This window comes from Miniopterus schreibersii, assembly GCF_964146895.1.
Source record: "Miniopterus schreibersii genome assembly, chromosome: 4".
Lineage (NCBI taxonomy): Eukaryota > Metazoa > Chordata > Mammalia > Chiroptera > Miniopteridae > Miniopterus > Miniopterus schreibersii.
The window spans coordinates 20,180,864-20,205,260 of NC_138105.1; the positions used below are offsets into that span (position 1 = coordinate 20,180,864).

Genomic DNA, 24,397 nt, shown 5'->3' on the forward strand with positions numbered 1-24,397 from the left:
AAAAGGGGGGGTTTATTAGGCCATGCCTAGCAAAAAAAAGAAGACTGGTCTGGTGCATAGAGTCTAAACCACCAGCAGCGCGGCTAGATAGGAAAGGCAACATGTCACCCCGGAGTTTTATTTACCGAGTAGGGGAGACAAAGATGTTAATTGTTCAGAAAGGATTCGCTAGACACATGCATCACTTGGTTATCAGGATCTGCTCACAAACAACACTCTTCCTCGCCAATCCCATCACCCCAAAGGTGCAGGCACTCCCTCTTCTGCCCTCTTTCTTGCTCGGACTCCCACCCCCAGCTTCCCCGCGCACCTTTCCCAGTCCCTTATTTCTCTCTGCCACGCCCAGAGATCGCGGCTGTTTCTCCCCCACTTACCTACTTCTAATTTTCCCGCCCCAGGAGCTCTTGGCCAATCGGGAATGTCATTGTCGCTTCTTTCCCGGCCCATTGGTGACGTTGAGAGAAGTGAGGCCTCTGATTGCTTTTTCGGGAGCAAGAGCTCACCAATCACAGGTAAGCTTTTTGGGCTCCGGCGCACAGCTAGTATTGTCGCTGGTGATTGGCTGGAGTGGCTGAGACAGAAAAAATGGCCGCGAGCTCCTCTGTAGTCCCTGTGGCCCTGACGGCACCCGTGGTACCGATCTTGTCAGCGAGTGGCGATTTCTCAAATTTGCGGGAAATTAAAAAGCAGCTGCTACTTATCGCCGGCCTCACCCGGGAGCGGGGCTTGCTGCACAGTAGCAAATGGTGAGATGTCGGGGTGGGAAGGGAGCGGGCTTGGATGCTTGCTTGGCCTTGGGGGGCTCGTGGAAGCTGATCAGTTTGCGGGGTGTTCCAGGTCGGCGGAGTTGGCCTTCTCCCTCCCGCCGTTGCCTCTGGCCGAGCTGCAGCCGCCGCCGCCTCTTACAGAGGTAAGGACTTCACAGCGAGCGCGCCCCGTCCACCCGAGAGGTAGTGAGTGACCTGTCACTGGAGGGGACTGCTTTCTTAGCAAGGATATTTGTAGAGGGGATTCAAGCATTTAAAAAGCTGCGTGTTTTAAGCGATTTTATCTGTCTTGTTGTGTTGAGCTTCGAAAGATCTGGTGGTGCTTTTACTTAAGCTGCAGAGAATAAGTGAGCAATCCTGGTTTAAGATTTCAACTTTTTAGGTTTTGTAGCCCAGCCTAGACGATACTCATAAGGATGAGCAGAATCAAAGGTTTTTACAACAGTGCGAAACCGGCTTTGTAGTCACACAGTTCTGGGTTCGAAACTCAGCCACACACACACTAGTGACTTTCGGCAACTTAACCTCCTGAACCATAGTTCCCTCATCTGTGAAATGCGGGTAATAGTATTTACTTTATGGGGATATTGAGGGAATTAAATGAGATTGGGGTATGTTTACGTGTCATCTATAGTACATACGTTTACATAGTCTGTGTACTTTGAATGCTTTTCAGCGTAATCCATTTTGTTACTTGATTCCCCCTTACCCCCACTTAAAAACAATGAATATTCTTTACTTTAAAAGGTACAATGCAGCGCTGGCCTGTGTGGCTCGGTTGCACTGAAAGGGTTGATTCCGTCAGGGCACATGCCCGGGTTGTGGGCTCGATCCCCAGCAGGGGGCGTGCAGGAGGCAGCTGATCAATGACTCTCATCATTGATGTTTCTCTCTCCCTTCCTCTCTCTGAAATCAATAAAGATATATTTAAAACAAAAACAAAAAACCCTCATATTTTTAAAAAAGGTATAATGCAGGCGAGAGGGGGCAGGGTAAGAAATAAGCAAGTGGTAAGTGGGTGTGAAAAGGGCCACCAGAATCCTAAGCTGAATAGCCACATTTTAACATGTTTATCCAGTGAAGAAAGCACTGAATATGTTTTGGTTCCTTTTTTGTGTGCTGGTAATATTTGGGGTAAAAAGGATGAGGAGATTGAAATTATTAAAGTTTTAATCAGTTTATCCCTAGAATTTGGGGGGCAGATTGTATGTTGTTTTATTTTAAAATTGTTTTAAATATATATATATATTTATTGATTTCAGAGAGAGGAAGGGAGAGGGCGAGAGAGAGAAACATCAGTGATGCGGGTCATTGATTGGCTGCCTCCTGCATGCTCCCTGCTGGGGATCGAACCCACAACTGGGCATGTGCCCTGACCGGGAATCGAACTGTGATCTCCTGGATCATAAGTCAATGCTCAACCACGGAACCATGCGGAATGGGCCAGACTGTATGTTTTTAACTTCAATATGCATTATTTCATTTTTTTTTTACATAGAGAATTATAGCTGTATTCTATGCTTTTTGCAATACTAACATGTCAAAACATTCTTGGAGTACAAAAAAGTATAAGTAATTGCACAGTGTATTGCATTTATGTAGGAATTTAAAAGCCTGGAGAAGGAAGGGATTGTCAAATATTAATGCCATACATTTTCCAAGACTTTTTCACTTTTTTACTCGTGTCAAATCTATATTATTGGCTCCATTTTACAGATGAAGAAGTGAATACTCAGAGAAGCTAAATAACTTTCCTACTAATGTCATGAAGACAGGAAATTGGAGTTAGGATTTGAATATGGTCCTTAATACTAAAGCCTATGCAACTTCTACTACATTTGCAGAAATAATACAAGTTCCTGAGTGTGTTGGTTTACTTTTTACAAATTTTTATTTTTCCCCCCTAACTTTTTATTTTGAAGAAAAAAAAGTTATGTGACCTTACTTTATAATAATAATAATAATAATATATGTGTGTGTGTGGGTATATATATATATATATATATATATGACACATAATTTAGGTTTTGGGAGGAGGAGAAGGATGGAAAAACTGTTTTTCTTACACCTTGAAATTAATGAATATACATTATGGATTTGAACTTTTGTTGCCCTGCTCCCAACCACTTACAAAAACTTGTCTTTTCTAGGAGGATGCCCAGGATATGGATGCTTATACCCTGGCCAAGGCCTACTTTGATGTAAAAGAGTATGATCGGGCAGCACATTTCCTGCATGGCTGCAATAGCAAGAAAGCCTATTTCCTGTACATGTATTCCAGATATCTGGTGAGGGCCATTTTAAGACATTCTACTTTCAGTGAAGTATACATATTTAGAACCAAGTGGAAAAAGTTAAATCTTTAAATAGCATAGTAATAGCGTACTTGGTGAAGGTACTTTATAAATACTTGACAGTAATAAAGAAGATATAAAGTAAAAAAAAAAGACTATGAAATATTAAAAATGTTGATAATATTCATTATTGATAAAGGTGCGGGGCCATAGGCCCCTGTTTTAGGAGTAAAAGTTCATGCAGTCGTTTTGGAAGACAATTTTGGCAGATTATGTTAATTTGAAATACTATGACCAAACAATTCTACTTTAAGTAACTTGTCCAATGCAAGTACCTCAATATGTGCACAAGGACAGGGCTGTTCATTGAAATATTTTTTATAATACTCCCCAAATGTCAACAACCTAAATATCCATTAGTCAAGAAATTCATTGTTAATTCTTGCCTGATGTATTTTTTACTATGATGTTCCAAAATGATGGTTTTCCCCTCTAGCACTCTCTCATTTATATATATATATACTCACCATTTGGCATTCTACTCTAAGCAAGAGCCTTTCTTACCCTTTCCATTTATCTAATATCAGTATGGAATCAAGAATTCTTTTATCGTTAATTGTTTATAATTCTTGTACTTAATTATTTGGTGCTCAAATTATTCCAGATTTGACCAGTGGGAGCCCCTGAATAGTTACTTAAAATTAGTGACCAATAGTAGAGGCCATTTTGGTTGGTTTGGGGCCCTTTAGGTAGAATCAAGCTTCTAGCTTTAGAACAGGTTCAGAATAAACTGGTAAAAGGACCTATGTGTGGATTTTCTCTTACAGTCTGGAGAAAAGAAGAAGGATGATGAAACAGTTGATAGCCTAGGTATGAGTTTATTTTTCTTACCTTTTAGATTAAAGCAGGGATTGTTGCCTATAAGAGCCAGGCAGGTAGTACAAATATGTGAAGTGATCTGAGGAGGCCTGCTGCAAATTAGATAGTACAACTGGCTGACTGTCACCCAGCTCCAGCTGAGGGCTGCCTTGTGGCCTCCTGTTGTCAGGGCTTTCTTCCGTTGGCCCTACCCCCTTCCCTGCAACCTGAAGCTAGAAATTCAGATTTTTAGTTGAGGCTTCTGATTTTTAAACGTTGATACTAATTCAGAACTTTAAAAACCTGTGTGAGCCTAACAAAATATGACTGCAGACCAGTTATCAGTTGTGATTTTTGGAAAAAAAATAAACAAGTTGTGTAAGATATCATTGACCTACCACTTGTGAGTGCTTGCTAGAAGTTTCAGGTGTAGCTGTTTGATGCCAAAGGGAAGCTGTCTTCTCTTAGATCAGAGACTTTGTTTCTTTCCTAGGCCCTCTGGAAAAAGGACAAGTAAAAAATGAGGCTCTTAGAGAATTGAGAGTGGAGCTCAGCAAAAAGCACCAGGCTCGGGAACTTGATGGATTTGGCCTTTATCTGTAAGTATTAAAGTAATTTGGAACTTTCTATAACATATTCTCCTGAGTAGAAGAGAGCTATTATAGAACATTAACTTCTGTGATTTTTTCCTTCTTTGTTAGGTATGGTGTTGTGCTTCGAAAACTGGACTTGGTGAAAGAGGCCATTGATGTATTTGTGGAGGCTACTCATGTTTTGCCTTTGCATTGGGGAGCCTGGCTAGAACTCTGTAACTTGATTACAGACAAAGAGATGGTAAATTGAGATGAGCTGTGTGAAAAACCCTGTGCTTCAAGTTTTATGTAATTCTGTAATAATGGGGTTGGGGAAGAGAGGTTTGCTAAGCCTGCGATTATAGCTAGCTTTTTGCACCTTCTCTGGTCTCTTTCACTGTTGGGCTTTCTGTTTTCAGGTGTTCATTTGAAAGACGAACATCTAGCTCTTGTTTGGTAGTTGCTGTTGGATTTGCATCCAGTTGTATTAGAATATGAATATTTTTATATTCATGTGTTCACATTCAAGTTTTACTATAACTTGTTTTATAGACTACATACTGTTATAGTTTCTCTCCTAATTCCAAAGATGCTATAGGCAAGGTTCCTTTGATATCAAGAATCATATTTTAACTCTTTGCCAAGCTCATAGGACTCTGTGAAGATACAGAGATTCATTAATTCAGGAAATAAGGTATATGAAATTGCTTTATAAATTGCAATAATTTTATTAGTCATTTTTAGAGGATAACAGTAGTTCATGGAAATGACAACACATTTCCTTTTGTTTGCTCTAAGGAGCCAAAGGCTGATTGATTTCTCCCAATAATGATGTATGCTACTAAGTCTGTGCCTGAAATCTTATCTTGGTTCACTTCTATTCACCTATCTCTAACTGCCTACCAGACTTGCATTGAAAGTTTGTTTTATCTCTGAATTCAAAATACACAAAACCAGATCTCTCATCTTACCTACCAAATTCTCTCATTAGCCTCACTATTTCTCTAGATACGCAGTCCTAATGCCTCAGAGTCATATTTGTCTCTTCCCTTTCTCATATCTCCTTTATTCATTCACCAGACATTGCTGGAGTTTCCTTCTTGTATGCATCTCTTTCTTTTGGCTTCCTTTGCTATCTTGGTTATTATCTCCAATTTGGATTTTTATAAATAATAAATACTTTCTACCTAGCTTTCTCATCTTTACATTCCCATTTCCAAGCTGTCCTCCATACCGTTTTCAAACTTATTCTTAAAACACCCATATCATCATGTCATTCTCTTGCAAAAAACTGCAGTGGTTTCCTGTTGCATACCATTTCCTATTACACTATAGGACTCACCCTACCAGTTCTGTCTTATTTTTCCACCACTTCCCAGGACAGAGCTTCCCCTCAAACAAGCTAGTTTCCCTAAGCTCTTTGACCACGCTTATCACAACTGTTTTTCCTCTATTTATGTTGTCCTTGCCTAAAACACTCTTTTTTCTCCTCTTCCTCTCCTTTTCTTATATTCGAATCTACCTGCCCTCCAAGACACCTCAGATCCTATCTATTCTTTGAAGCCTTCCTCAACTGGGCCTTTCCTCCCTGTTGTGCTTATAAATCCTAGTATAATTGAATTGCCCTGTGTTCATTATTAGGTGCTGTAATAAAACTTTGGTGATAAGTCCTTTAGACAAGCGATTTTCAACCTTTTTCATCTCATGGCACACATAAACTAATTACTAAAATTCTGCAGCACACCAAAATATTTTTTGCCAATCTGACGGGGGAAAAAAGATATACTTTTGATTCATTTACACTGGGCGTCTGTTGTGCTGATTGCTGTCATTTTTTATTTGACACTCTAAGGGAAAAGAGGTCAGTGCCCCTGACTAAATAGTCAGTTGTTGCATGTTTTAAAAATTCTTGCAGCACACTGGTTGAAAATTGCTGCTTTAGTCAATAAAAATAGTTCCTCAATGTTCTTTTGGAAGAGAGGTCAAAGTATATTAAGTATGTCCTTCTCTCTCCTGCTGCCAGCTGAAGTTCCTGTCTTTGCCAGACACCTGGATGAAAGAGTTTTTTCTGGCTCATATATACACAGAGTTGCAGTTGATAGAGGAGGCCCTGCAAAAGTATCAGAATCTCATTGATGTGGGCTTCTCTAAGAGCTCGTATATTGTTTCCCAAATTGCAGTTGCCTATCACAATATCAGAGGTAAGTGATAAGGACAATGAAATCCATCAAACCCTAAAAGTATCACTGTGTTGTTTTCTGACCTATCTTCTTTCTGCAGATATTGATAAAGCCCTCTCTATTTTTAATGAGTTAAGGAAACAAGACCCTTACAGGATTGAGAATATGGACACATTTTCCAACCTTCTTTATGTCAGGGTGAGCTGCTCCTTTACTTGGACTTGATTAAGCTCTTTTGTGCTTTCATCTGGGTTGGATTATCACCCAAGTTGCATTAGCTACAAGAAAAATAATTTAAGCGATTAATTTTTCATACTTAGACCATCCTTTTCTTTTCTTCCAGAGCATGAAATCTGAGTTGAGTTATCTGGCTCACAACCTCTGTGAGATTGATAAATATCGTGTGGAAACTTGCTGTGTAATTGGTAAGTCATTATTCTTTTTCTTTTAAGATTTATCTTTATACAAAATAATACAAATATAAAAATAACAATATAAAAGTGTCAAAGGTAACAAAATTATGTACAGTAGAATGTGAAAGCTTACTGTAATCCCATCACCAAGATTGTTTGGTGAACAAGAGTCCAGAATGTTTTTTGTGTGAATACTAAAAATGTGTGTGTGTGCGCGCGCAGTATGGTTCAATGGTTAGAGCATCAGCCCATGATCTCTCTCTCTCTCTCTCTCTCTCTCTCCCCCTCTCCCCCTCTCCCCCTCTCCTCCTCTCCTCCTCTCCTTCCCTCCCTCCCCCTCCTTCCTTCCACTTTCTAAAAATGGAAAAGATATATTAAGTTATCTTTTTTCTTTCTAAAAATCAATGGGAAAAGTATCCTCGGGTGAGGATTAACAAAAAATAAAAAAATGTGTGTGTACAGTTTGCTTGCAAAAACTACATCATTGTATACACTGCTTTGTAACTTCCTTTTTTTTTTTTAATCCTCACCCCAAGACATGCTTAGGGAGAGGAAAGGAGAGAGAGAAACATCTGTCAGTTGTCTTCTGTTCGTGCCCTGACCAGGGCAACCTAGGTGTGTGCCCTGACCAGGAATTGAACTGGCAACCATTCATTGGATAGGACAACGCTCAACCAACTGAGCCACTCTGGCCGGGCTGTAACTTCTGCTTTTTTAACTTAATATATCTTTTCCACTTTTAACATGTTAGTATGTCTAGATTTTTATTATTTTGATGCCTGTTTAGTATTTTATTATATAGATGTGCCATCATTTTGTTTAATATAAAAAATACTTCAGGAAACATCTTTGCATGCGTACATTTATTTTTGCATGTTTATGCAATTATTTCTGTGTAATAAGCAGTGAAAAACTGGATCAAAGTGTATGTATTTTAAACTTTAGTATTACTAAAACTGTAAGAATTTCTAATCCTAAGAAAAGAGATGAGAGTACCTGTTTCTTGGTATTAGGGTATCTCAGTCTTGGCACTAATGATATTTTGGGCTAACAGCTTTTTGTGGGGCGCTGTCCTGTGCATTGTAGGGTATTAGCAGTATCCCTAGCCTCTACCCACTGCTCCCTTCCCTCTACCCACTGCTCCCTTCCCTTAGATAAAAAATATTTTGCAGATACTGCCAAGTATCTTGGGGTCAGAACCATCCCTGTTTAAGAACCATGGTCCTATGTATTTGGCCACTCAGTTGGCATAAATAGATGAATGGCCACTCCTGGATAAAAGTAAGCTTGGTTGGTTATGGTTGAAAGCCTAGGTTTCCTGGAGATGAAAGGGAAATACCTGTTGCTGGGTCTTTGGTGACACTGCATCAAGATCATGCATTTGTACCTCTCTAGGTCAGGATGTTGTTAATAAACTGATAGAATTTCAGTTCATGAATCATTCAATAAATATTTGCAACCCTTGAGGAAGTTGTAGTCTGGCCTGGGAAATAAGCGTTAAAAAAATGTAATAAGTCGTATGGGAACATAGGTAAGAGTAGGAACAAATGATCTTTTCAGTATCAAAACATTATGAATAAAGTCCATTAAGGTGAGGATGGAACTCCAATTTGTTCAGAAAACATCTTCAAATATCTTCTGAGTGCCAGGCACTGTGTTTTGTACTGCAGTACCTTCCCTAATTGCCTATTTAGGAAGGCCAATAAGAAAACAACTGTAATACAGTGGGCTGAGTGTTTCGATTGATGTAAACATAGGATGCTAAGAGAGTATCTAGGAAAGGCATCTAATCCAGCCTGAGATTAGGGACGGTGATGCCTGAAGAATAGGTAGGAGTGAAAGAGTTCCTGAGGGCGAAGGATTGACTTGGGAAGGGCATTGCAGTGCAGAGACAGTGAAGGGTGAAACAGACATTGTCTGGAAATAGTTCCACATCCTGAAGCGCAGTGTGGGAGGTGGGAATGTACAAAAAGGGGCCAGATCTTGAAGAAACTTTTGTCTTGCTAAAAGTTTGGATTTTATTCTTAAGGCAAAGTTCCTGAGATATGATCAATAAATGTTTGTTGAATTCATGCCACCTACCTTAAATTTTGAGAATAAGGAACATTAAAACATGACAGAATATACTTCAGCTTTCATATTATAGCATGTTCAGAGGAAGTGAAAGGAGAAAGAATATACTTCAGCTTTCATATTATAGCATGTTCAGAGGAAGTGAAAGGAGAAAGAAGGGTGGAGGGAAAAAGGAAACTGAAGACCTGGGAGAATTCAACAACTTAAGAATAGAGTGATGACAAGAATCTCTTAGTTGTTTAGTCATTGCTTCTGCTTTGTCTTGATGTGAATTGATTGCTTCCTTCTGCATCTTTTCTGAAGTTCCAATCTCTGAGAGGCAGGTGTATATGTATGTATGTATGAGCATATAGTACAGTACAACAAAGTTAAGATTTGGACTCTGGAACCAAACTGCCCAAGTCTTCTTCTATGTGATTTATTGATTCAGGTCTTATGTTTAGGTCTTTGATTCATTTTGAATCAATTTTTGTACACGGGGACAAACTGTAATCTAGTTTCATTCCTTTTCATGTGGCCTTCCAATTTTCCCAGCACCATTTATTGAAGAGGCTTTCTTTTCTCCATTGTATGTTTTTGGCTCCTTTGTCAAAAATTACTTGCCCATATATATGTGGTTTTATTTCTGGGCTCTCAATTCTGTTGCATTGGTCTGTGTGTCTGTTTTTCTGCCAATACCACGCTGTTTCTTTTTTTTTTAATCCTCACCCGAGGATGTGTTTATTGATTTTTTAGAGAGAAAGGAATGGGGGGTTCATCGATCAGTTACCTTCCATATCTACCCTGACTGAGAATCTACCCTGCAACCTTGCAGTGAACAGGACGATGCTCCAATCAACTGAGCCACACTGACCAGGGCTGACTTGCTCTTTTATTTATTTATTTTTAAAAATTTATCTTTATTGATTTCATAGAGAGGAAAGGAGAGAGATAGAGAGATAGAAACATCAATGATGACAGAGTCATGGATTGGCTGCCTCCTGCACGCCCCCGACTGGGGATTGAGCCCGCAACCCGGGCATGTGCCCTGACTGGGAATCGAACCCCGATCGCCTGGATCCTGGGTTGACACTCAACCGCTCAGCCTCGCCCAGCTGGGCCTGACTTGCTCTTTTAAAAAATTTTATTTTATTGATTTGAGAGAGAGAGAGAAGCATGGATCTGTTGTTCCACTTATTTATGCATTTATTGGTTGCTTTTTTTTTTTTTTTTAATATATCTTTATTGATTTCAGAGAGAGGAAAAGAGAGGGAGAAAGAGAGATAGAAACATCAATGATGAGAGAGTCATTGACTGAGCCCACAACCTGGGCATGTGCCCTTACCCGGAATCGAACCCCAGTTGCCTGGATCCCAGGTCGACGCTCAACCGCTGAGCCACGCCTGGCTGGGCATATTGGTTGATTCTTGTATTTGCCCTGCCCAGGGATTGAACCCACAACCTTGGCGTATCGGGATGATGCTCTAAAAAACTGAGCTACCCAGCCAGGGCTGACTTGCTCTTTTCAAGACCAATGATAATATAACTGCTTTGATTCCTGAGGGAGAGGGAAGCCCAGAGCTCTACCTTTTTCACCCTTGAGGTACCTCTTAGAACCCTAGGAATATAGTTGGAAAACCACCAATCTAAAGATTACTCTAGAAATTTCCTACCCTTTAAGAAAATATGTGTATAAATGCTATATCCAGATGAAATAAAATGAAGAAAAACTTGCAGAGTTAGGGAACCTTTTTTTTTTTTAAATGGAATGTGTGATAAATGATACGTATTTCCCAAGGGAGCAATGATATTTCCCTTGTGTACAATTTGGCTTTCTGCAAGGACTTTGAGGGAATGGGTTATGGGTTCATGCCCACTCTGTGGAATGCTGTCTATTTGAGTAGACTTTTATTTTTATGTTTCTAATTCATATTTTTTGTTTGTTTTTCAATCAGGCAATTATTATAGTTTGCGTTCTCAGCACGAGAAAGCAGCCTTGTATTTCCAGAGAGCCTTGAAATTGAATCCTCGGTATCTTGGGGCCTGGACACTGATGGGACATGAGTACATGGAAATGAAGAACACATCTGCTGCTATTCAGGCTTACAGGTGAGTTCCTAGTTGTGGGGTTAGGTGAAGCAGATTGCCGTGACATTAGGAGCCTCTACTGAGCCTGCAAGTTGCTAACTTTGATTCTACTGTCTTACCAGTCTCTCTTCCATTTCTTAGACATGCCATTGAGGTCAATAAGCGGGACTACAGAGCCTGGTACGGCCTTGGGCAAACCTATGAAATCCTTAAGATGCCGTTTTACTGCCTTTATTATTATAGACGGGCCCATCAGCTTCGGTAAGTCTGGCCACGTCACAATGTGTTTGTTGTGGGAAGGACTTATACTTTTCTTTCTCTTTTGATGCTATTAAGTGACTAAGTAGCTGGTAGTGAGTGTATACAACATGGATATACTGGACAAAGGGATGATTCATGTCCCAGGTGGGAAGGAGCAGGATGGCGTGAGCTTTCATCATGCTACTCAGAATGGTGTGCAATTTCAAACTTATGACTTGTTTATTTCTGGAATTTTCCATGTAATATATTCCAACTACAGTTGACTGCAGTAACTGAAACTGTGGAAAATGAAACCTCAAATAAGGGGGGACCACTGCAGTAGTGGTGGTGGTTCCTCAAGGGAGAAAAACTTGCAGAGTTTAGTTATCTATAAGTCTTTGCTTAGACTGCTACTCCTATTTTCTTTTAGGCCCAATGATTCTCGTATGCTGGTTGCTTTAGGAGAATGTTATGAGAAACTCAATCAACTTGTGGAAGCCAAAAAGGTATCTGAAATTGAGTTCTGGAAAAGTTGAACGGAAATCTGCTGCTTGGATGAAGGGTTGGGCTATCTGTGCTCTTTAACTTCACACTGATATCTCTACATAGTGAAGTCTGAATATTTAGAGGTACATAGGCTAAAAAAGCAAAGCTGAGGTGACATCAACAGTGGGAATGTCAATATGTAGCCTGGGCATATCAGATTTCGTAAAAATGCCTTGCATCCTGCAAATCTGAAGTTCTGGGAGGCATGCAGGACTTGAGTCTTTATGTGATTAATCATGGCACATGGGCAATAGTCAGTGACTAGTTTATTTTTTTGACAGTGTTATTGGAGAGCTTATGCTGTGGGAGATGTGGAGAAAATGGCTCTGGTGAAACTCGCAAAGTGAGTGAAAGGAGTAAAACGCTGTTGATATTTCTCTTGGCTTCTCTGGTATGGTGGGTCCTGCATGCTCTATAGCCTCCTATCCATCATCCTACATGAGTGTGGGGGTGTAGCAGGGTGTATGAGTACTGGTCTGGAAATGTAACCACTTGACTTGATAGAAGTGCTACTTCTCTTTAAAGGGGAGATTGCTCTCCAGCCAGGCATGGCTCAGCGGTTGAGCGTCAACCTAGGATCCAGGTGATCGGGGTTCGATTCCCGGTCAGGGCACATGCCTGGATTGTGGGCTCGATCAATGGCTCTCTCATCGTTGATGTTTCTATCTCTCTCTCTCCCTCTCCTTTCCTCTCTCTGAAATCAATAAAGATATGTTAAAAAAATAAAAATAAAGGGGGGATTGCTTTCCTATTAGGCAAGGGATGGAGAATGAATCAAAAGAAATGAAATTTTTATGTCAGAGCAGTCTAGGAAAACTAAGTACTGATCTCCTAATAAGGACTAGGAAAATAAGGAGTAACTCAGCAATAGAAGGCAAAGAGGTTCTTACATGCAATTTTATTCCTGCCAGTTATTCTCTGGTTTATTAGAAAAAAATCTGAATTACTTGGTATCTTTTTTAAATCTTACTCAAGGTATTGGCAGAGAGTTTTTGCAAAGCTGTGTTACTCAGCTTAAGTATTTGCTAACTCTCCATTACCAGTAGCAGAGTAATGATTCTAAGCTTTGATAAAATAACTGTCACATCTGGGCACTAATACTATTCTGGGTCCCAGGGTGCCATTTATGTCGAAATCTGTACTTGCCTTTGTACTGTCATTTTTTGGTCTTATTCGTGTGCTTTTACTTTTTATCATTAGTTTGGCTTTGAGAGCTAATACATACTTAACGACCAATTTCTTTTGTAGGCTTCATGAACAGTTGACTGAATCAGAACAGGCTGCACAGTGTTACATCAAATATATCCAAGATATCTATACATGTGGGGTATGTGTCTTGATATGAGAACTGGGTTGCTGATCTTATTTATTGTTATCACCTCAGTCATTCCTACTTTCCTTATCTAGGAAATAGTGGAACACTTGGAGGAGAGCACAGCTTTCCGCTATCTGGCCCAGTACTATTTTAGGTGCAAGCTGTGGGATGAAGCTTCAACTTGTGCCCAAAAGTGTTGTGCATTCAATGATGTAAGTATAGTTCTTTAACAAAGAGTTTGGATTTTAGATTCAAACCTATGATCTTTACCATGATCTGGGGGTGGAAAGTGGATAAAAAGGTAATTGGAAAGGCTACCTTGATTTGTGGAACTTACATATGAGTATTTTAGAATGTGTTTTTGAAAATATCCTTGGACAGCCCGGCCGGGTGTGGCTCGGCCGTTGAGCGTCGACCTAGGATCCAGGCGATTGGGGTTCGATTCCTGGTCAGGGCACATGCCCGGGGTTGCAGGCTCATTCAATGACTCTCTCATCATTGATGTTTCTGTCTCTCTCTCTCCCCCTCCTTTCCGCTCTCTGAAATCAATAAAGGTATATTTAAAAAAAAAAAGAAAAAAGAAAATATCCTTGGACATATTTTGAAATAGTTGCCTTTGTTTCAGACCCGGGAAGAAGGTAAAGCTTTGCTCCGGCAAATCCTGCAGCTTCGGAACCAAGGAGAGACTCCTTCCACCGAGATGCCTGCTCCCTTTTTCCTCCCTGCATCACTGTCTGCTAACAACACTCCTACACGCAGAGTTTCTCCGCTCAACCTATCTTCAGTCACACCATAGTTGATTTTCAAGATAGCACATTGCCTGACCCATTTTAAGCTTTACCTCCATGTCAAAAAATGGCCATGTCTGTTCTTCCAAGGACCTTAGCTCTTCTTGTGTGTACAGATGGAAACAGCTCCTTGGGGAGAATTTATAGAATCACCTTCAGAGTAGACTGACAGAAAAATCCTGGCAGGAAATAGACATTGTCTTTTGCCAGTTAGAAGCACTTCTATCTTCCTGATGTTCAGAGAGTAACTACAGATCTTGGCCTTCCCAGATTCTCCCTACCCGTCCCGTCCCAAAACAACCCTGTAATAGCACTTTAGCACAGGCAAGGCTACACGAACAAAGTTTTAATGCTGCTGGGAGTGATTTCCTGAGAGAGGTGCGGAAGGCAGAAAAGTCTGTGACTCTACCCTTTGCTGACAGTAGGGGCACTGGATAGACATGATCTTGTCATTCTTGAATTTGCTGAGCATGACTGTTCTGATGTCAGATTAGGTTCAAATGGAACTATACATTTGTTCTTACTCTAGGGAAACATTCTTCCAAAACACGGTTTGAAGAGTCTACTAGATTTCAAATTGGAAGTTGAATAAAAGAAGGGGCAGCCCTAGCCGGTTTTGCTCGGTGGTTAGAGTGTCAGCCCAGGGACTGAAGGGTCCAGGGTTTGATTCTGGCCAAGGACACGTACCTTTGGTTGCAGGCTTGATCCCCGGCCCCTGGTCGGGGTGAGTGCAGAAGGCAACCAATCGATGTTTCTCTCTCCCTTCCACTCTTCCTGAACAATGGAAAAATATCCTCAGGTGAGGATTTAAAAAAAAGAGCAAAAATCATCTCACTGAGCATGAAGGCCCCCACTAAGGGCAAAAGATGTCTACAGTTATCTATATCCCCCATTAAAGCAAATTACAGATAATTTCATGGACATTTGGGAATAACTTTTGTTATTATAGACAAGAATAAACTCATTTCAAGCTGGTCTGTTTTAACATTTTTGATGTAATTATTTTTCCTCCCTCTATCTCCAACAGAATTTTTTTCAGGCTTTATCTGATTAGACAAGGTAAAGGGAATCATTGTTAGTGTGCTTTTAGAGGGTTTCAGGCCTGTGCATGTGTCTTCAGTAGGAGGTAGTATGTTATGTTATGACTCTGTATGCTGTAATGAATTTGTACAGTAGATGATATGGATTATTCTGAACTCAGGACCTGCCTTTTTGTGTTCATGTTTCCAGAACAAGTTTGTTACCCATTCACCTCCTAATATGTGGTGCTTCGTGTTATAGTAACGAAGGTTTAGAATATCTAATGTCCCTTGAATTATTTCTTACCAAGCTTTCTTTAGGTGTCTACTGCCATTCCTGGGCAAGGTTTCTGTGGGCCTGAGTGATGTTAATTTTCAGTTTTTCTGCCCTTTTAAAATTTGAATGGTTTTGCTAAATTTGAAATTCAAATAAAAAATTGTGAACAATATCTTTATTTAATATAGCTTTTTTGTGTGCATAGAAACCATATAAGTAAAAAAGCATGAGGTTACATAGGTGATTATATTACAAAAGGGGGGAAATTAGTGTCCGAATATTGCATTTTGTATAGAGTTCCAAGTATATGGTGAAGCTTAAAAGAGACCCATTTCTTACACTGAGTAGCTGACCCACCTTAGGACAAGGACTGCTCTCTCTCTCCTTCCCCACAACCTCAGTATTTTTTGCCAAATGGCCCAGATTTGAGTAAAGGGGACCGCCGTGAGCGCAGGATCCGAGCATAAGGGCTGCAATCTGTTGAACTTTGGCAGGTGGGTGTTCGGGGAAGTAAGTTTCGAAGAAATGGTTTCTTCCCTGGGGGCTGTTGGTTTGGTTGCTGGTTTTCCTGGTTGGCACCAAGTCGCTTTTTGGTAGAAGAGGCCTGGCCTTGGAGTTTTAGCACAGTATGATACTGCTCTGCAATGCACGCCGCCTTCTTCCGAAGGTCCAGTTTTACTAACATCATGTTATTCTGCAGCTCAGCCAGGGTCTGATCCTAAGGAAGATTAATAAAGTCAGAAAACTTTTACGTCTAGTATATGAGAGAAACGAGAAGGGTAAAGTGATACATGCCATTCACTACTAGTTAAAACTGTTTTGATAAAGGTTAACTCTTTAAGGTTAGAGCTTATAATTGAACAGGGGTTCTTTTTTTTTCCTTTTTTTAAAAAAATACGTCTTTATTGATTTCGGAGAGAGGGAGATAGAAACATCAATGATGAGAGAGTCATTGATCGGCTGCCTCCTGCACGCCCCAGGCTGGGGATCGAGCCCCCAACCCGGACATGTGCCCTGACCGGGAATTGAACCATGATCTCCTGGATCCTAGGCCGATGCTCAACCGCTGAGCCACGCCTGGCCGGGCAGGGGTTATTTTCTTTAAGACCCAAACAAACAGCACTGGATAAAAATGTCATTTTCTAACACATAAGGTGATATGCCTTGAATAAGTTTACTTAACCTCCTCAGTGCCTATGTTTAGTCTAAGTGCTATGTTTAGTCTAAGATTTTGTTTACATTAATATCTAGAATCAGGATGCATTTGCTAATGACAAATGTCATAGCTTAATTGTTAGTGTTTTGTCTTAGTGGTACATAAAATAATGGTTTCTTACAATCTAAGCATCTTGGATGAAATGTGATACTATCTACCTCCCTAGGGTTGTTACAACAGAGAAAATGCCTGTAAATTAGCACAGTACCTTATACTTAGTGAATGGTTATTTTTATTTTGCAAGGAAGAGAAATTTCCCTCACTATTATATGATTAGCCTAAAAATCTTTACCTTTCTCTTCTCCTCATTCCCCTTCTCACATAACCCTGGAGTGGGCTGATGGGAGAAAAGGGGATATTTAGGCTGTCCTAACCTGTTTGATTAGGATGTCATCACAAGTGGTCAAGGCTTGGCGAAGTTTTCCTGCCCCAGTGCTGTGGCAACAGGCTCTTTCTGCTGACTGGAGAGACTCACCAAGTTTCTGAAGCTCTGTCCGCAGCAACCTTATATTCTGAAAAAGGAGTAATAGTAACAAATTGTGGCCAGGCCCAACCAGGATAATGATCTGGAGGAGTGAGATAGCCACTTGAAGAGAAGTAAAATTAGAAAGGCTGGTCTGCTGAATGAAGTAGCCACTCGCCAGGACAGTGCACAAAAAACGTCTTATCCTTATGTGAACCAGGGATACAGTGTTGAAAATTGCCTTAGGTAAGAGCTTTGGTAACAGAGGAAGATAATTACCTTCTGACCCTCCTCTAACTTCTTGTCCACATCAGTGGTGAAGGGCTTGGCTGAGGGTGGCGGTTCTAACATTTTCTGGTATTTCTGCAGCTCTGAGGGAAGGAAACAAGAAATTTCAATATGTAGGCTTTCTAACCTTGGATTTACTCTGAGTTAACAGTAGCTTTCAGCAAATATAAAAAGTGAGTCCATGTGCATCCCAGAGTGAAAAGTTTGGGGAATGTAGGTCCAAGTGGAGAAAATTATGTTGGAGCTGGCGCCAGAAGGCCAAAGTTTGGAGAATAGTTCTTTCTTGGGCCACTATTATTCTTCCTGCCCTCTCACCTTCAGTGGTAGAATTTAGCTCTGCTCTGCACTGGTCCAGTTTAGCTTTAACCTCCTGGAGCTGCTGGGTGGAAGAAGCTGCCAATCTTTGTGACCGCCGTAAGGACAATTCAGACCCTGATTGTTGATGGGTCATTGGTTGTTGTCTGGCTTCCTGCAAGAGAGCTTCTAGCTCTTTAATCTTCTCATCGCGCTCCTAAGGGAAGCAGAGGGCACAATTCCATCCATAGTCAAATACTGCAGGAACAGATGACTGCATAACAAACAAAATCTTCCCCGATACTTAAGCCTCAAAGCCTGTTTGTTAGCATGTATACCAGTTCCTGGCCAACCAGACCTTTAATCAATTCACCAAACAGAATGGCACATACAAAGCACAAAAGATTCTAGAGAAAAGTGAGTTACATATTCCCACCCCTACCAGAGTTTATAAAATCTGTTTACCTCAAGCAAGCTAGCCAGTTGGGGCTGGTTCGGGGCAACTCACCTGAAGCTCCTCTTGGTAAAAATTTGTCAGTGACTCCTTGAGGATCTTTAGTTTCTCTTCATATGTTTCCTCTAACAGTTCCTTTTGGATGTCCAAATGTTCACTGTCCGAAAGAGGAGAAAAAGAGAAGTGAGCGAAGATTCTGAGGAGTAAGCTTGGAGGACAGATCTGGAGGCACAACTCCATCTGAGTCCCTACTTCCCACCCTCTGGTCCAGGTGACAGACAAAGAGGGCTACTCAGCTCCTACCTGCACCACTGTTCACGCTGTTGCATCTGCTCCACCATCTCATTGCAAATTTCATCACGGAGTTGCATCTCCAGCTGCAACTTTTCCTGCCGTTCTTTCAAAAGCAGTGCTTTCATGGCTTCCACCACCTGTAGGAGGTCCTAAGAGGGACACACGGGTCAGAAGTCATCAGGTGGCCATGTCCTCTAAAAGGCACAGGCCCATCTTCAATGCAGAATGGAAAATGTGTAGCCATGAAGCTGCTGTAAAACTTTCTTGTATTCTCACCTCCTTGCCATACATGGAGATATCAGCTTCATTTTCAATGGCATCATCAAGGCCTGGGTCTGTCTTAGTTCCTGTCTCTAAGCCTGAAGATGTCCGCAGACTGTGTTCCTTGATGAATGAATGTAGCGATGGGAATCCCAATTGTACAGGTGGAGCATGCACAAGCTAGCAGGGAGGGGGAAAATATTAATTGAATCCATTACTAGTTCCTAGTGGCTTCCTTAAATAAAGTTACAACTGCAAAGGTACCAACTTCTCACCTGGCTGGCAATGGCTGAGAACTTGGCTGCATGAAGGGTCTCATCATAGGTAGATGCACAAGGATTCACATTGACAATCATGCAGGAGCGGCCTCGGCCTGTGAAGAAGCCTTGGAACACTCGAGTCAATTTGCTGTCACGGAAGGGAACCAGGTTCTGCTTTGACCTGGCAGAGAATCAGAAGAATAGAGCTGTGAGCAGAACTCCATCCCCAGTGGTGACCAGGAAGTTTCTTAGTAAATTGCAGAGCTCTGAGCCATTCCAGCCCATGGCTTGTAGTCAAAAGCTCACCGGTTCTGCTGATTTTGACGCAGTGCAGCAATACAGCGGCCCAGGGTGTGCAGAGAAGTGTTAATGTTTCCTGCTTCCTTCAGCCTCTCACCACTCTTCTGATCTTTGCAGCGTTCTGAGCCAGCCAGATCACAGAGTGACAACCTTGAAAGATGGTCAGGATCTGACATAAGGACCCCATATGCTGTGAACTTCCAGCCCTTCATATAGTTGTGAGGAGGGGAAAACCCACCAAGAATCTCTCTACCCAAGGAAGAACAAGAATCTAACAGAAGTAATTCCTCCAAGGACCTCCATCGCCGCCGCCCCCCCCCCCCCCCCCCCCCATTTATGGCCAAGAAGTCCAAATTTCTAAATGGAAAATCTTACTCGCTGATCTTGGGGATTATATCCCCTTCTCCTTGAAGGTGCAGGATCCGAATGGAGAAGATGCTGTGACTAGAAGTTAAGAAAAAGAAAAAACTCACTGCACATCTTCCATGACCAGGAGGAGGACTAATATGTCCTGGAACACAGTGAAAGGTTGGCTCTCACAACCCACTAACCTGCGGCTGGAGTTCTGGTTCAGGTGCGTGCTGGCAAAGCTCTGGTTTTTACGACCCACTTTCAGGAGTTTCAAGGCCTCCTCAGCATCCTGAACATGAATCCAATTGAGATCTGAGGCCAAGAGAAGGGCATACATAAGGTGGGAGTACCTAACTCTTTTCCTAGTCTCTGTCCAAGTTCCCTCCAGGGTTCATGCCAGCCTCCCTGCTTTCCCATACCTTTCACGTAGGGATTGCCATTCTGATCCTCACACAGCCGCAGAATCTGCCTCTTGCGCTGGTGGCTAGGTGGTTCTAACAGGTCATAAAGCAGTTCATTGTAGATCTCAAAGAAGGAGATCCAGATAGAGAAGCGAATGTCTGCAGGTACACTTATGGGAGCAGTGTCTGGCTGTGCCCATCGGTGACTTGTTTCTGGGGAAGAAGCACATGTACAGGGCATCAGCCCTTGAGTAGTCCATCTCCCCTTTGGCCTGCAGGGTCCTCAGAAGGCAGAGCTCAGGTTGCAACCTCTGGTCTGTACCCCTGGCAGGTATTGAAAGCAGAGAGTGGGTTCTTACTGTTACTTAGCACTGAGCCCAGTCACAGTACTTACCATCTAGCTGGCTGCTGCTAGTAAACTGGCTGGTGGAGGAAAGCCCAGCAATGCCACTGTCAAAGCTGGTGCTGGTACCTATCCGATTTTCAATGTAGACACTCCTCTTCAAGGAGGTAGACAGCTCCTCCTGGAGGGGCCCAGGGAGAAAATAAGTATAAAACTTTCCAGAGATTTGTCCCCCTATCCCCATCTCTGTAGACACTAACACTTCACCTCTTGGAGGCCTCCATTTAGCAGGGCCAGTTTCTTCATTTCCTCCTGTCGGATCTGCTTGCTGTCAAGCCAGATTACCTCATTAGAGAGCAAGGGCTTCAGATCAGGTGTGGGATGAAGTTGGCCTTGGAGACTATTGAAGATCAGAGCCAGAGACCGGGGCAGGATCCCTCCATCTTTGATGGTACCTGGAGGATTGTAAAAGATGGATAACGGAGGCAAATGCCTTTCTCCTTCAATGGAGAGCATCAAAAGGCAAAGACAACTCCATTATAGGCCATCAGAAATTCTGTGAGGCCTACTACTCACCTTGAATTGTGTGGGTTTTCCCTGAGTTGGTGACTCCATATGTATAGATAAGCCAGTTCTGTCCTTTGAGTACATCTTTTACCATCTCCTTCACAGTCAGGTTGAAGAAGGATGCTTGTCCCACTTCTGGCCCAAAGATCTAGGGACAGATCCAGTTTCTCAGAGGCCCATCTTTCATCTCCCACTTGCCTCCTGTGCAGAGCTAGCAGATACGTCTTCTCCTGGGTGGCTGGCTCTGGACAGTACTCAAGCAACTTCTTCCTGCTGTGCTGCCAGCTGCTCCCTAAACACTGAAGCCTCAACCACTCTCTGCCAGTCCATCTTTCATCCAAATTAACAAATACCTAAGGAATGCTATCCACAAAGTCCAATGCTGTACACACAATGGGTTAACATAATGGTCACAAGTATGGTCTTTGGTGGAGATGGATGGATCTAGATTCAAGTTCTAACTCTACCACTGACTAGCTTCAGCAACATACATTCAGTGAGCCACAGTATCCTCGTCAGGAAAATAGGAACAATAATGATAATTATAAAAGAGTTGTTGGGAATTAATGTACAAAGTACCTGACACACTGACTAGCTCATAATAAGGGTTCCCAAAACTGTAGACATGCATATGCAGGGTAAGGCAAAAGTAGGTTTACAGTTGTTCGTATAGAAAATAATATAGTAATTAATAAATAATTATACAAGACTAAACTCTGTGTTTCACATAATCACAAATTGTAAAAGTGCTTTTCCCCAACCCTCTATAAGAAATTCACAGTCAGGTAGAAAGCTTTCCCTCTAAAGAGGGAATCAAGTTGCTCCTACATGTCGGTCCCTTGTTCACAGACCAGCACCTCCATACCTGGGAAAAGGTGAACCTGTGGATGGCTTGGCCAATTCCCCGCTCATTGCTCTTCTGGGCAAATGAGTCTTTGGGTGCCTGTAGGACAAGGGTCTCCACATTCTCAATACGGATACAATCCTAAGAAGGGGGAAAACACAGTTGACACAGAAGGAAACATTCTGAGAACCTCTTCTGTACTGCATCATTCCACACTGAATCCTCCCTCCTCAGAAACTCACCTGATCCTCCTGCCGTTCCAACTCTGAAGGTAGCAAGGGCCTGACCCTCAGGTATACTTTCACCTTCTCCGTACTGTCCTCAGATGGAACCTGTGGCAGAATTCCAGGCCAGAACTACAGATTAATCTCAGCAGTTATCTCTGAGCAGATGGGCAAGCATAGCACAGTTCCTGGGAATAATGCTAACATTACCCTCGTTCCACCTCAAGTATCTCTCTGCAGCTACTCTTTGGTTCCATAATCATTCCAATTCGCATAGACTTCTTTAGTACTTTATCACCTTCCCTGTCTCTTCAGTATCCTGCGAACCTGGCTTATCACACCTAGAGTTAGAACTGGTTGACTGTCATGAAAATCAGCATGTGATATTATAGTAAAACACAGTAGTTAAGCACCTTGGAGGCAGACACACCTGAATTTGAGTCCCAATTCCATCATTTAGTAACTATGAGACTTTGAACACATTCTTTAAATTATTTGCCTCACCTTCCTCATCTAGAATGGGGTTAATAATATAGGACCCACTTCATTCTTTCAAAAGATATCAGAGTAGGCCCATGAACTCTAAGAGGTATTATCAAGGCTCCTGCTCTGATAAAACTTTCTCTATAAAAGAGGAGACTTCTGAGTAGAGTTGTTGTCAACCAGGGCAATTTCCGTCCCAAAGAACATTTAGCAATGTCAGGACACGTTTCTGGGTTGTCATGAGTGGGAAGATGCTACTAACATTTAGTGGGTAGAGGCCAGGAAAGCTGCTAAACATCTTACAATGCACAGGACATACTCATATAACAAAGAATTATCTGGTCCCAAATGTCAATGAGAGCCCGCCAGCCGCTTAGAATACAGGGCCTTCTGCCCACCGAGTAGGTTTCTGGAGGTAAACAGAGAGGCTTCATGACATTGATAAATCAGGGACTGACCCTGTGTTAAGAACCAGCCTTCCCCCAACATTATTGCCCATTTGGCCAGAAATCAGAGGCTATTTTTTGTCGTAAATATACATCGTTATATATATGGCTGCCACAAACAAACAATGTCAATGAGAAACCCCAGACTAGCAGGAAAAAAGTCTCCACAAATAGAAGCTATGGTTGATATTAAAACCTGAATGTGCATTCCATCTATTTTGTGTTTTTTTAAAATTTATCTTTATTGTTGAAAGTATTACAGATGTCCCTTCCCCTGATCTCCTCCACCCTGTGTCCACCCCACCCCCAGGCCTTCCCCATACTATTGTGACATTCCACCTATTAATGGCAGTATGATCTTGTGCAAATTCTTTAAGGCCTTCTGGGCTTCCCGGCCAGGGAGAGATAACTATTATCCTTCCTCAAAGGCTTAACTGATAGTATGCACTTAAGGGTATTTCATTAATGCAATGCAAACAATAGTTCTTACAGACACACAGCTACATTTTTTTACTTGTCATGCTCTTAATTTTGAACTGAACTCTCAGACCCTGAGGATTGCTGGTCTTCGACCTCATACTGCTCTGTAGGCTAAGGATATCACTTTCTGCTCCCACCACTCTCCAACTCCTTTACCTGCTGCTTGTCCTCTAGGGAGGTGGATATGACAGAGCAGTCTGACAGCAGGTCCTTTCGAACCACAGACCCCAAATCTGCAGCTGTGGACTCAAACATGGGGGAGACTACCACCTCCTCATCGGACAGCAATCCGGCTGGTGGAGAAAGGATCCCTCGAGACATAACGGCTCAGGCAGCTTAGGTCTAAAAAGAGACTAAAGTGAGTAGGGAGGAGAACCTTAAGGATAGAAAGGGCTGCAAATTCTAGGTAAAAAACAATTCCCTTGCCCCAGGACACCTTGGTATCGCTGCCTGAATCCCTACTCCCCTTTTAACTACCAGCAGAAAAGGGATGAGAGGAATTAATAATTTAATCCAGTTTGAGGCGGCATTTCCGACCTCGTACAGCAACGAACAGATACCAGGCTCAAAAAGCAGACGGTCACGCTCCAAGTAAGGTGACTAGCCCACCGGTGATGTGAAGGTGGTGTTAGTAGCTCTAGGCACCTTCTCCAACCTCGCTCCCAGGCCCACAGTGCGGACAGAGGTATTAAGAAAAAAGTGATGGCAGCAGCTCCGTTTTTTGACAGCCTATTTCGCGAGGGAAATAGCTGGTACCCAAGATGGGCTCCAGCACAACCGCATACTCACTCGAATACGCGACACTGGTTCCTCCTCTGGTCCCGGCCCATTCACACCCCCGCGGCCGAACCCTGACTTCGGCCTTTATTGAGCACAACTCCGCCCACTAGGTCCACCTTTGTTACTGATACAATGTTTTAAATTACGCGCTGCCTCCGTTCCGCCAATCAGATAAAGAAGCCTGCAGCTACCAATCAGCGCAAAGAAAGGGGGCGGGTAAGAATGGGAGACGGTTTGTT

General features: G+C 42.1%; 2 protein-coding genes across 4 annotated transcripts; one reads left to right on the top strand and one right to left on the bottom strand.

Annotated features, from left to right (window-relative positions):
- The first annotated feature begins 569 nt into the window (after nt 1-569).
- On the top strand, nt 570-15,581 carry CDC23 (cell division cycle 23). Of its 2 annotated transcripts, XM_081136942.1 has the most exons (16): nt 571-746; nt 838-910; nt 2,918-3,055; nt 3,889-3,931; nt 4,413-4,518; nt 4,621-4,753; nt 6,515-6,692; nt 6,772-6,869; nt 7,015-7,096; nt 11,092-11,245; nt 11,366-11,485; nt 11,895-11,970; nt 12,292-12,353; nt 13,259-13,337; nt 13,418-13,537; nt 13,951-15,581. In XM_081136942.1, the coding sequence occupies exons 1-16, from the start codon at nt 586-588 to the stop codon at nt 14,119-14,121; spliced, it is 1,794 nt and encodes a 597-aa protein (XP_080993068.1). In that variant the 5' UTR covers nt 571-585; the 3' UTR covers nt 14,122-15,581. The 2 variants fall into 2 exon arrangements, with proteins under 2 accessions (XP_080993069.1, XP_080993068.1); XM_081136943.1 differs by lacking the exon at nt 838-910 and having other exon boundaries at nt 570-746.
- On the bottom strand, nt 15,570-24,255 carry KIF20A (kinesin family member 20A). Of its 2 annotated transcripts, none has more exons than XM_081136940.1 (19): nt 24,168-24,255; nt 23,535-23,720; nt 21,988-22,077; nt 21,767-21,886; nt 20,911-21,049; nt 20,602-20,789; nt 20,386-20,515; nt 20,010-20,204; nt 19,791-19,902; nt 19,615-19,683; nt 19,246-19,389; nt 18,955-19,120; nt 18,695-18,859; nt 18,428-18,567; nt 18,179-18,281; nt 17,692-17,887; nt 17,368-17,459; nt 17,000-17,137; nt 15,570-16,127 (listed from the first exon to the last, which is right to left on the bottom strand). In XM_081136940.1, the coding sequence occupies exons 2-19, from the start codon at nt 23,697-23,699 to the stop codon at nt 15,807-15,809; spliced, it is 2,673 nt and encodes an 890-aa protein (XP_080993066.1). In that variant the 5' UTR covers nt 23,700-23,720; nt 24,168-24,255; the 3' UTR covers nt 15,570-15,806. The 2 variants fall into 2 exon arrangements, with proteins under 2 accessions (XP_080993066.1, XP_080993067.1); XM_081136941.1 differs by having other exon boundaries at nt 23,535-23,731; nt 24,168-24,234.
- Nucleotides 24,256-24,397: the final 142 nt, after the last annotated feature.

Excerpts from the sequence above, each read along its gene's own strand:
- CDC23 (XM_081136942.1), top strand. The coding sequence starts at position 586 with ATGGCCGCGAGCTCCTCTGTAGTCCCTGTGGCCCTGACGGCACCCGTG. Across the intron at positions 3,056-3,888 it reads ACATGTATTCCAGATATCTG|TCTGGAGAAAAGAAGAAGGA; the intron begins GTGAGGGCCATT and ends TTTCTCTTACAG. Across the intron at positions 11,486-11,894 it reads AGACGGGCCCATCAGCTTCG|GCCCAATGATTCTCGTATGC; the intron begins GTAAGTCTGGCC and ends ATTTTCTTTTAG.
- KIF20A (XM_081136940.1), bottom strand. The coding sequence starts at position 23,699 with ATGTCTCGAGGGATCCTTTCTCCACCAGCCGGATTGCTGTCCGATGAG. Across the intron at positions 17,460-17,691 it reads GCTAAATTCTACCACTGAAG|AGCTGCAGAAATACCAGAAA; the intron begins GTGAGAGGGCAG and ends TCCTTCCCTCAG. Across the intron at positions 17,138-17,367 it reads AGTTAGAGGAGGGTCAGAAG|AATATAAGGTTGCTGCGGAC; the intron begins GTAATTATCTTC and ends CTCCTTTTTCAG.